Source organism: Prionailurus viverrinus, chromosome A2 (assembly GCF_022837055.1).
Source record: "Prionailurus viverrinus isolate Anna chromosome A2, UM_Priviv_1.0, whole genome shotgun sequence".
NCBI lineage: Eukaryota > Metazoa > Chordata > Mammalia > Carnivora > Felidae > Prionailurus > Prionailurus viverrinus.
Genome location: NC_062562.1, coordinates 22,092,242 through 22,104,450, shown reverse-complemented (window position 1 = coordinate 22,104,450; position 12,209 = coordinate 22,092,242). Strand labels below are relative to the sequence as shown.

Genomic DNA, 12,209 nt, shown 5'->3' with positions numbered 1-12,209 from the left:
ATAAATTTGCTATTTTAGAACACCTACCACATGGATCGAATTAAGTTATGATGAGAAAATTTATAAAAATCAAAGATATAATTATGATGTCCAGCATACAATGAAAAATCACGAGACACATGAATAAGGAGGGAAAAAAACTCTCACTTCAAAAGAAAAAAGGAGTCAACAGAAATGACTCAGGTGCTGGAATTACCAAAGAAGAAATTTAAAACAGCTCTTAGGTATGTTTAAGGACTTAAATAAAACAACATGACTGGGGCGCCTGGGTGGCGCAGTCGGTTAAGCGTCCGACTTCAGCCAGGTCACGATCTCGCAGTCCGTGAGTTCGAGCCCCGCGTCAGGCTCTGGGCTGATGGCTCAGAGCCTGGAGCCTGTTTCCGATTCTGTGTCTCCCTCTCTCTCTGCCCCACCCCCGTTCATGCTCTGTCTCTCTCTGTCCCAAAAATAAATAAACGTTGAAAAAAAAAAAAAAAAATTTAAAAAAAAAAAAAAAAAAAAAAACAACAACATGACTATAATCAATGCATAGATTAGGAATTTCAGCAGGAAAGAGAAATTATAAAAAAGATTTCGTGAAAATCCTCAAACTGGGGCACCTGGGTGGCCCAGTTGGTTAAGCATCCAACTCTTGATTTTAGCACTGACAGTGTGGAGCTGCTTGGGATTCTCTCTCCCTCTCTCTCTGTTCATCCTCCACTTGTATGCTCTCTCTTTCTCTCTCAAAATAAACTTAAAAATTAAAAAAAAGATAATTCTTGAACTAAACATACAACATATAAAATCAATGAAAGAGTTTGACAGCAGATTAGAGAATACAGAAGAAAGGGTTAGTGAACCTGGAGACTAATTAATAGAACATGGGTTGGAAACAAATGATAAAAAGAGCTATCATGACCTGTGGACAATATTAAGCAATCCAACATAGATGTGACTTAAGTTCTAGGAGGAAATGTAAAGAGAATGGGGTAAGTAAAATTTTGAAGAAAACATTGTTAAAAATTTTTCAAACATGGTGACAATATTCAACAGTCTCAGGAAACTCCAAGGAGAATAAATACAAAGAAAATCACATCTAGAAACATCATTAACTTATCATACTATACGGTATACTGAAAATCAAAGATAAGGAGAAAAGTCATGAAAGTAGCAAAGAAAAATGACTTACTGTACAGAGGAATAAAGATAAAAATAGATAAAAAAAGATAAAAATAAAGATAAAAATGATGGCTGACATATCATTAAAACATTAAAGATCAGAATAAAATGGGATTATATCTTCAAAGTGCTAAAAAAAATGTAAATAAAAATTCTATAACCAGCAAAATTACCCTTCAAAACTGAAGGTGAAATAAAGATATTTTTAGATGAACAAAAGCTGAGAGAAGTTGTGGCTCCCAGACCTGCAATGCAAAAAAAGAATTTTTTTTTAATTAAAAAAAGCTAAAAGAGGTTCTTCAGCCTGAAGATGATAACAGATGGAAACTGAAATCCATTGGAAGGAATGAAGAGTGCCAGAAATGGAAAATGTGTGGGTAAATATATTGCTATCTTTCTTCTTATTTAATTTTTTTTTGGAAATAGCTGATTAAACCAAAAATAAAGCAAAATAAAAATAACATTTATTATGGTATTTATAACACATAGAAGTACAATACATGATAATACCATAAAGAATGGTAGTTAAGTAGAATTACACTGGTGAAAAGTTCTTTTTCCAGGTGAAGTGGTACTTCATACACTAAATTAAGTCTAGATACACTGTACACTTAAGGATGCTCACTGTAATCCTTATAGCAACCATACACACACACACACACACACACACACACACACACACACACACACACTATGCATACATACACATGCATACATTTAAAAAGATAGATTAGAATTTTCCTGGGTTATAAGGGTCACATCTCAGTTTGTGGAAGTCCCGCAACCTAGAACAGGGTCCAACATGTACCCAGTCCTGTACTCAGTCCTAAATGTTAAATTAAGCAAAAAATAGACATACGTGAATAAAATTAACAGAACAGTAAATGGTAAGCATCAAAAAAGAGGCAAAAATAAAGTATCATCAGAGTTCAGAAGTGAGAAAAATTATTATATGGAAAACAGATCAAATAATTTTAATTTTGCACTTATGGAAAATAAAAATATTATGGGTTCTCTGTGTCTGGAGACATTTCTTCTAGCTGTGATGGAGGCAAACCTTGAATCTCCACTCAATCAAGACCCACTCTCGGATGAGTCTTTGCTCCAACGTCCCTTGAACTAGCTGCACAGATTAGGGGAGGTCTGCTAGCTGTGCACTGCGATAATGCCCTGTACTTCTCTTTCATGTCATTTATCAGATTCAAATGTAATAATTATTTATGTCACCACAGTTTTAATATCAGTCACTGCTGTTAGATGGTGAGCTATGTGAGAACAGGGACAGCATCGGCTTAGCACTCGTGGCCATATGCATAGCACAGTGCCTGACACAGAGGAGCTTGTGGACAATTACTTGTTGAATTATCACAGCCCACGAGAGATGGATGAAATCTTAGAAATCATCTAGACCTTACAAGTACATCATTTCATGGACGAGCAAAGAGACCACAGTAGCAGATCTTTGAGCATGTAAATGGTCTGGGTAGACAAGAACTACTAGAACCTACATTTCAAGATCTCTAAGCCAAGGCTCTCTGTGTTGGGTCAAGCTGAGGCTCCACCTGCCACCCCTTCTTCCACTTCCACATGACCAACAGGCGGGGTCCTGTGCATAACATGTGACTACCAGACAACTGATTAACACAAAGCTCAATCATGCCCTGACCTTATGTAAAGTCATAACGTTCTAACCAAATGAACAAATACAATTGTGTACACAGAGTGACTTTGATGTTAGAATGTTCACATTTAAGGATTCTTGGGAAACTATTTACACATCAGTCTTGTGCATAAATGACATGTGGCCCCTAAGAAACATCCCAATGTAATAACTTAAAATGCAGACTAACTGTGACCCCCTGCCAAGCTGATAAAAAGAAAGAAAAAAAAACAATAGGCATGTTCTCAGAAGTTAGATCAGAAAAAAGTGGTGGAGGTGGGGGGAACACTTATTTTAATAGGAAGTGTGAAAATCTCCTTCTGTTTTCATTTATTTTCCTATAGATGTGACCCCTCTCCTTCTTGCTTATGCACAGAAAGTCAATTCGCTACCTCTATGAAAAGCACCATTGTCTAATTCCGGGGCCTGGGCTTCTGTGCTCCACCTCCTCCCTCTGCAAGGAGCCAACCCCTTGCTCAGGCAAAAAGGATGAGGATAGACTGGGGCTTGTCAGGAATAACTGTAAAAGCCCGTGAGGACTCTGATTTCCTCCGCTCGGGAAGAACTTCTACTAAAGCCGTCCTTGGCTTGCGTCCACAACGTGCGGGTTTCCCCAGGGCAATGCCTCACTGGCCAGCAGGGAAAGACTGTCAGGGAAAAGGATAGGTCTGCCCTGCTGCTCCACTGCCCTTCCTAATCCTTTCCAGGAATGGCTTCCTCCTCCCAGTGAATGGTGACACAGGTGGCCTACAGCAGAGGATGTTGGGGCTCCCAAACGGGCCCACGTCCTTCACCTGGGTCTCCCTCAGCAGGGACCTCATGCTGCACCAGGGGTGGCCAGGAGGTGGCTGTGGGAAGCGGCCCCACAAGTATGGAGGCTGGCGTCCCACCAGCCCAACCGCTGGGAGATTTCCCCTCATGGTCTTTGCATCCTTCCCACTCCAAATCCCTCACCCCAACATTGAAGTCAGTCCACGGTGTTTGCAAGGTAGGTGTCTGAGGCTTGAGGATGACAAGGAGGGACGTTCAAGACACTCCGTTCCCCAGTTCCTTCCCACTTACACTTTTGTTATCCTTCTGCATATCACCAGGCTTTTTATTTTCCTATTACTTACAAAATAACAAAGAAAAATTATTATAGAAAACTTTGCAATGGAAAAGGCTTCTGCAGGATACACAATTCAAAACCACATTTTTTTTTTCTGCTGTGCACCAGCTCTGTGCAATTGGCACTTATTGGAGACAGCTTTCAAAGAAAATATGTTTGCGGTTCAAAGATAAGCAGGTTTTTAGTAAACTGTCAAAAGGACTTTTTTTTTCCATCTTCTTCGCTGCCAATGGAAAAACCCAAAAAGAAAGAGTAAGCAAGGTTGGGGAGAAGCATTCTCTCCAAATTCTACTATATATGTAGACCTAGTTTTCTGGAAATTCATTAGTAGCTAGGATAACCCGGCCTATGGTCTGCTCCCACCACTCTCTCCCCAACTCCAGTTGGGTTTGGCATCAAAATAAAACGCTACAATAATCACATGTGATAATTAAGACACAGGTTCTTTTCTTCAACTTTTCACATTATCAACCTCATATAAGCTTTATAGTTTAAAAAAAAAACCTATGTTAATTCAAAGCACAAAATAAAAAAGCAAAGATGCCATTTTAACACAGCCTCTGTTCATATCAATTATAAGTTGCCCAAAGGGAGAGATACCAGAGAATAAAGGACAAAACCAAGATAAGACCCATCTAGAACCCACAGGCCTCCCATAGAGAGGGACAAGCCAGAGGGCTGAACTGACCCCAGTGTCAACAGTCAAGTTTTCCAGCCACTTAAGACGACCAGGCAGGTCTGGTTTCCATGGAGGGCACTGCATTGTGGGCTGTTCACACATGCTACCCTTCCAACGTTGTATTTTACCTGTTGCCCCAGTACAGTTTTTGTCAAGAACGGTTAATTCTATGTTTACGGACCTTACAAAGGACACTGATGATGTGAAGGCCATAAGCCCATGAGAAAAATGTTAAACCTCTAGAGAAACTGTAAGACAAAATTTAAATGAAAAATAAAATCCTGACAATAAAAGACACATGACTTTCTTGTGGTAATTTTTGATGATTCTACCAATGGAAAACAAACTCTTCACTTCCAAAGCTCCTGAATGGTGCAACGAGGCAAAGGCTCCAATTTAACCTGAAATAAGAGGCAGACCTTATCACTTCTTTTCTATGTAGGGAACAAAGAGGAGGGAGCTACAACTTGAAGCTACAAAGTTGAGGAAATTTCACAAAAGCACTTTTATTTTTTCTGGAGGAAAACAGACCCCCCCAGCTCCCTCTGCTCTTCCTGAGCTAATAGCACAGGGACGTCCTTAGCATTATCTCACTGTGAGCAGATGGTAGTCTGAAATTTTTTTGATAAAAACAATCCACTGGCAGGGGTTGCCAAGAGGTCAGTGGAACCCAGATTAACAATTGATCAGCTCTAATGGACTGTCGTAGCTATAAACCCAGAGCCCGTACACGGACCTGCTACCTCGGTGATAGCAACAAGGCTGACATCCAAGCTGTTAAGACCTGCACTTAGTAGCACTGAAGCTTCCCGGCTTCAAAACCTTCATCTCAGAAGACACACATTCTTCCATGCACATCCATTTTCTCAAAGGCCTCTCTCTTATAGGTTCTCGCAAAAGCACACATGGTTTACTCTGAGCCAGAGAAGATTTCACCAAGGTCTGAGGTCCAGGTAGTAAATGATACTCTGTAATACTGACAGATTTTTTTTAACCTCTACTCTAGTTCAGACCACAAATGTAGCCCCTAATATTTCTGTTGTACCTTATACAAAACATATGACCAAGAGAGGAAAAACTGCGCTCCCTTTCTTTGTTCCCAAGAGAACAAAAACTATAACACTCCAAAGGCTCTTTTCACGGTCGCTCTTTTTTTTCTTTTTTTTTGAAAAGAGATGCCAATGCTGCATTTATCCTTACAGCACCACATTTGACAAGGGAATCTGTTTGCTACACCAGAATTCCACTATAAAGCTTCCTAATAGGAAGTCAGAGCACTCTTGAAGGGAACACTAGCTTTCAAGGGACAAAAAAGAGTGTCTCTAGGTTAGTTGACCTAAACCACACAACATTTGTTCTCTGCTGAAGGATAAATAACCCTCTCAAGTCATTAAATTATTCCCTCTCTTGCCCACTCGTGTTTTGTGGACAACTGATCTCAGAAGAAAATTGACTGTATGAGCCATCAACACCAGATTTTCCAAACTAGTCCTGACTTCCAATAATCTTTTTCACTCTCCTACAAACTCATTTCTTGGACCAGTGGGTGCAAATGTTTGCTCCAGAAAAACTCAAGAAAAGGACATTCTCTTACATAAGCACAATACACAGAAATCAGAAAATTCAACAGAAAATTGATACATTATTATCATCTAACGCAGGGTCCATTTTCAAATCTTTGCTTCTGGGTTCTGAATCTAATTTAGGATCAAGCATTGCATTTCATTGTCATGTGTCTTTCGTGTCCTTTAGTCTGGAACAAGTCCTCAACGTTTGTCTTTTTTTTTTCTCATGTTTATTTATTTTGAGAGAGAGAGAGAGAGCAAGAGAGAGAGCGAGCAGGGGTGGGGCAGAGCAAGAGGGAGAGAGAGAATCCCAAGCAGTCTCCACACCATCAGTGCAGAGCCCAATGCAGGGCTCGAACCCATGAACCATGAGATCATGACCCGAGCCAAAATCAAGAGTCAGACACTTAAAACTACTGAGCCACCCAGGCGCCCCTCTTTGTCTTTCTTGACCTTGGAATTTTTGAATAGTCTAGCCAGTTGCTTTGTAGAATATTCCCCAATCTAGATTTGTCTTATGTTTTACTATAATTAGATTCAGGTTACACATTCTGGGCAAGAATTCTACATAGGGATGCTGTCCTAAGGCTCAACACACATCTGGAGGCACTTGATGTCCCTTTGTCTTGTCATCAGTGATATTAATTTTGATTACCTGTTTAAGGAAGTGTCTGCCAGGTTTCTCCATGTAAAGTTGCTATATCCCCCTTTGTAATTAGTAAGTAATTTGTAGGCAGATACTTTGAAATTGTCAATATTCTGTTCTTCATCAAACTCTTTCTTACTAGGTTTAGCATCCATTAAAGATTCCTGCCTGAATTATTACTATAATCTTCTATCTCCACTATTTCTTCTATATTTATTAGTTGGTATTCTACTGTAAAAGCTTTCCCTTATCATTTATTTATGTATCTACCTATCTATTTATATCTTCTTGTTTATTGACATCTTATTAGAGTGGATTCAGGGACTCTTATTCAACACGGTAATCTCTTTTGAGTTGATATGAGCTTCTGTAATTTACAGCCAGAATATTCCCCAGGAGAAGGAGACAGGTTCTCTTGACAACACATTCAAGAGGTCCTTACAATCCTTACAGTTGCAAAGTTGCTTCCTGATGCTTCCATTCAGTCCCTCTGGCCCACTCTAGGAACTCCAAACTGCGTGAAGAGGAGGCACGCTGAAGATAAATGTGGCCAGTAAATAGCCTCTGGACCTTCCTACGGCTGCCATGGAGGTGTGACTGTAGGAAACAAGGTGCTTCTTGCCCCATTCAGCTGACTCCTCTGCCCCTTCTCCTGCAACTTAGCCCAAAGAGCTGGGCTGGCCTCTCCACCTCTATCCTACTGTTACTGATCGTCCCCAGCAGTTCTCCACCTCTCCCTGGAATCTCTTTTGTTTGGCTACCGTCCTGGCTCTATTTGCTTCATATGTTGGTATTATGCCTGAAAATGACTACCAAGTGGTGGGGGTTGATAGTTTCTCTTTCCCCTGCAGACCAATTCTTCACCCTTATGCACCTAGCTCAAATGCTTCAGAAGACAGAACAACATCAACCACTTCAATAGCTGGATTCAGTCAATGGTGGGTACCAGCAAGATATCAGAAGGCTAGATACTGTTATTGGGGTATTATCCCCCCAAATTCCACCCTTCTAGCTCACCACGACTGGCCGCACCCCTCTATCAAATAACCTGTCCATACAGCTACTCTTCCTGGGTTTTGGAAACCACTCCCCACTCATGTTCCTCAGGCTAGGAGGGTGGCTTACCCTGGGGTAGAACATCACTGCTTGTTGGCTTCTCTATAACCATACCTTTGTAAATAATCCCATAGAAATAGAACCATACCTTTGTAAATACTTCCTTTATTAAGCTTTCCTCCATTACCCCCATTTGAGTGTGCATTTTTTTACCCATAGATGGGGAGTGATGAAGAGGGACATCCATGGAACAGAGATACAGCCAAAGGCTACCTTTGGTATCACCACCTCTTTTGTGCTTGAATACTTAGATCTGCCTTTGTCATTTCCAACAAATGAAAACATACCAAAATAAACACTACTTTCTAATTGTGACCACATGCCACTAAAGGAGATGCACTCTAGCAAAGTACAGATTTAAGGATTAAGATTCATTCCTTCCGTCTGCTTAGCAGGGGGTAAACACCACTGAACTCATTTTGACAATACAGATAAAATTTCCTTCAAGAGGGACCAAAAGGAACCTCCAGGTATTATTCAATTCCCTTGATGCCTTTTAATATGCTTTATATATATATGGCAACATCAAAATCCTTCTCTGCCAAATGCAAGTGTGTCATAGTTGGATATAAAAGCCGCTGAAAGAAATTTATTAATTAGATGTTCAAATGCCATGTCAGTGAATGATTTAATTTTTAGATATAATATAACAGCCAATTCAAGATTACATCCGTCACAATTTTGCGTTCAGTCAGCCGGGGAAGTGGGATTTGCTAATATTCTGCTGTCCAAAGCTGTGCATCTTATCAATAAACCATTAGGAGTTCTGCTTATTATTGTTAGTTGACTGGTTAAGTCCTCCAGAACTGGGGAGGGGTTTGTCAAAATCCGGTTACGTGCATGTATGTGAGTGTGTGTTATCATTCACTATAACTGTCAGGGTAGAAAACTGTCGAGGATCACCACCCTGCCCTGTCAAGAAATGGACAGGCTTATTTTTAACTGCATAGCATTCTCCTGAAAATCTCTCTCACTGAAAGCTGGTGTTTTGCTATACCTAGTGTTTCTTGTTCTGCAGCCAACACACAAAAAATTTAACTCAACTGTAATCAGTTACCTGCAAGTCTGCATCAAATTCATGTTTCAGATGTGCCTCTTCTGCAGCCTCCACAAGACGCTGAAAAGAGAGAAGGCAACGTGAAGGATCAGAAATGTGGCCCAGACCCCATTCCAACAATGTAAAAAGGCAAATGCTTCTCCATTGCCCCCAGATGACAGACTGCATCATGGCATGTACACTGTGACTTGGTCCCTTTGCTCCCATGAAACTGGAGACAGTAACATCAGTGTCAAAATCTGGGTTTTGCCTTCATCATTAAATCAAAATTTTCCAGCAAACATTTACTGTTATGTGTGCATTAAATGCACATGTGCTCTGCATCCATTTTCATAGCATTTTGTAACAACTCAAAGACACTGGTCCTTGAGGCCCAATAAGAATGACAAAATCTACCTAAAAGAGTGATTCCTTAGATATAGATGTCTCTTCATCACAAGATTTATTGAACTGAATTGAGTCCAACACTACGTGGGCTAACTTTCTCCCCCTTCAGTTTGGGAAATACTACTGATTTTAATTCCCTCACTCATTCAAAGCAATTATTTCTGCACCCAGTTCTAGTATGTAATTATCAGGTGACAATTATTTGGATTTATGGTACATCAATGCCACTGTGACCATCTGCATCCCAGTAAGAAAATCGCTGAAATTAGATCAATAACCAGAACCTTTAAATATACAACTCTTGTTACTCTTCTTAGCCAATTAAATTCAACCAATCCATATTCTTATGAAAACAATTTCATGAAATTCCATTCGAAGGCAATTAGTCAACTATCAAAATCATGTTTACTTTAATTTGAATTTGCCAACATTAAGTTGAAAACGTAGGTTAGAGGATGTTGCAGAAAACTCACTTAGTGAGATAATATTTCACTAAAATTTCATCGAACTAAAAGCAAAACCTTTAGATCCAAATAAAAATCCAGCCATTTCTGTTTTCCTTCTGGTTACTCTTGTAACCTGCGCTGTCTTTAGCTTGTTTTTTCTTGGCATAACACAGACCTGAGTTTAATAGGCCATGTTTGAAACATGGTGACACGGGTATTAATCTCTAAATGATTACAAATCAACAGACAAATGTTCCATGAGTAATTATTCAATTGGATATGGAAATGAAGAGGTTGAAATATATGTGGGTAACATCAGGCACCAATACAGACCACTAAGCTCTCTCCATAGAACATGCAAAGAGATAGGTCAGCCAGAGACAGTGCTGCCCACAGACAGGAATCTGGGAGGGCAGCAAATCTGGCTTCCCACACTTTCTTTAGACAGTCAGGAAGGGGCTTCACCTTCTCTGAAGAATCAAAGAACAGATCCCAGGAGAACACTACAGAGCCACAGCCAGAAGACCCAGTTCTCACCCGAGCCTAGATACAACCCACTACATCTTACTCAAGCCCCTTCCCCTGTCAGGCCTTGGTTTCCTCATTGGAAACACCTGAAACGGTGACCCTAGAACAGGGCTACTCCAAGGGCAGTCCCCCACCCGAGCATCAGTTTTACCAGAACGTGTTAAAAATGCACGTTCTCATGCCCCATCCCATCTTACAGAATCAGAGGCCGTGAGGGTGGGCCTAGAAATCCGTTTTAACAAGCCCTCCAGGGGATTTGGAAGCCGCTGAAGTTTGAGAACCACTGGCAAAAAAAACAGCATTCATCTTAGAGCTGAATACATCCCTGCTGCCTTGATTAATGATATGCACCAGCTCTCCAAGTTTTCTCAACTTTCATTCGTCTTTTTAAAATCTGTGTACATGTGTATTTTCACTATAAGACAGTATATGCTTTCTAGAGGAGAAGCATACAGTTGAGAGGATGAGAAACAGAAGAAAAGAAAAATTAAGAAGAGACACTATTTATGTAGATTGGATCCATTGGCCCCAACCTTTCATTGCATCACAGTCTTCCTAGAATCATCCTAGAAAATGAAGTATGTCAGCCACCGGGAATCACATGACCCATTCTGCAAAGGCAGTGTGCAAAGGCACTTCGACAGATGAGTGACAGACAGTGATACAAGAAATTGATGTATTTGTGAGAGCTTATTCTTTTTTTTAAATTTTTTTTAACGTTTATTTATTTTTTTTTTTAATTTTTTTTTCAACATTTATTTATTTTTGGGACAGAGAGAGACAGAGCATGAACGGGGGAGGGGCAGAGAGAGAGGGAGACACAGAATCGGAAACAAGCTCCAGGCTCTGAGCCATCAGCCCAGAGCCTGACACGGGGCTCGAACTCACGGACCGCGAGATCGTGACCTGGCTGAAGTCGGACGCTTAACCGACTGCGCCACCCAGGCGCCCCACGTTTATTTATTTTTGAGACAGAGAGAGACAGAGTATGAATGGGGGAGGGTCAGATCGAGAGGGAGACACAGAATCTGAAACAGGCTCCAGGCTCTGAGCGGTCAGCACAGAGCCCGACTCAGGGCTCGAACTCACAGACCGCAAGATCATGACCTGAGCTGAAGTCGGAGGCTTAACCGACTGAGCCACCCAGGCGCCCCTAGAGAGCCTATTCTCTTAATCTCTGTAACAGATTGGGGCACCTGGTGGTTCAGTCGGTTAAGCTTCTGACTTCTGCTCAGGTCATGATCTCATGCCTTTGAGTTTGAGCCCCGTGTTGCACTCTATGCTGACAGCTCAGAGCCTGGAGCCTGCCTCGGATTCTCTGTCTCCCTCTCCCTCTGCCCATCCCCTGCTCACGCTCTGTCTCTCTCTCCTTCAAAAATAAATAAACCTTAAAAAAAAATTTTTTAATCTTTGTAACAGATTTAGATTTTCTGTGTATGTATCATGAAATCAGTTTCATATTGAGGTTTATAGAACGTGTATGAATATATATTTACACATAAATATACATGTCTGAGCACTTACATTATTAAAAAAAAAACAACTCATGCATTTTGATTATGTATTTACTTAAACACACAGAAGTGGTTGTTTCATGATATCTAAATACTCCGAGAATCCAGAGAAGAAATGCTAATGACATGTACAAATGACAAAAAGATAAGAACAAATAAAATTTCATGATGACCAAGACAGAAAATATTGAAAGAAGTGAACTGGAAATGAAAAAAACAATAAAGCAGCATAATACCAACAAATAAGAGAACAAGATGGAAATAATAGGTAGTTGAAATTATCACGAAAGAACACAGCATGATATGTATTTCACATATTTAGTAAAAAGCATTTCATTTACCTTT

General features: G+C 40.4%; 1 protein-coding gene across 1 annotated transcript in view; it reads right to left on the bottom strand.

The window, feature by feature from the left end:
* CACNA2D3 (calcium voltage-gated channel auxiliary subunit alpha2delta 3) overlaps positions 1-12,209 on the bottom strand; it is an 865,909-nt gene that overhangs the window by 603,442 nt on the left and 250,258 nt on the right. Inside the window, exon 4 of the mRNA XM_047850751.1 lies at positions 8,990-9,049. Within this exon, the coding sequence (XP_047706707.1) occupies positions 8,990-9,049 (60 nt within the window). The remainder of the gene's footprint in view (positions 1-8,989; positions 9,050-12,209) is intronic.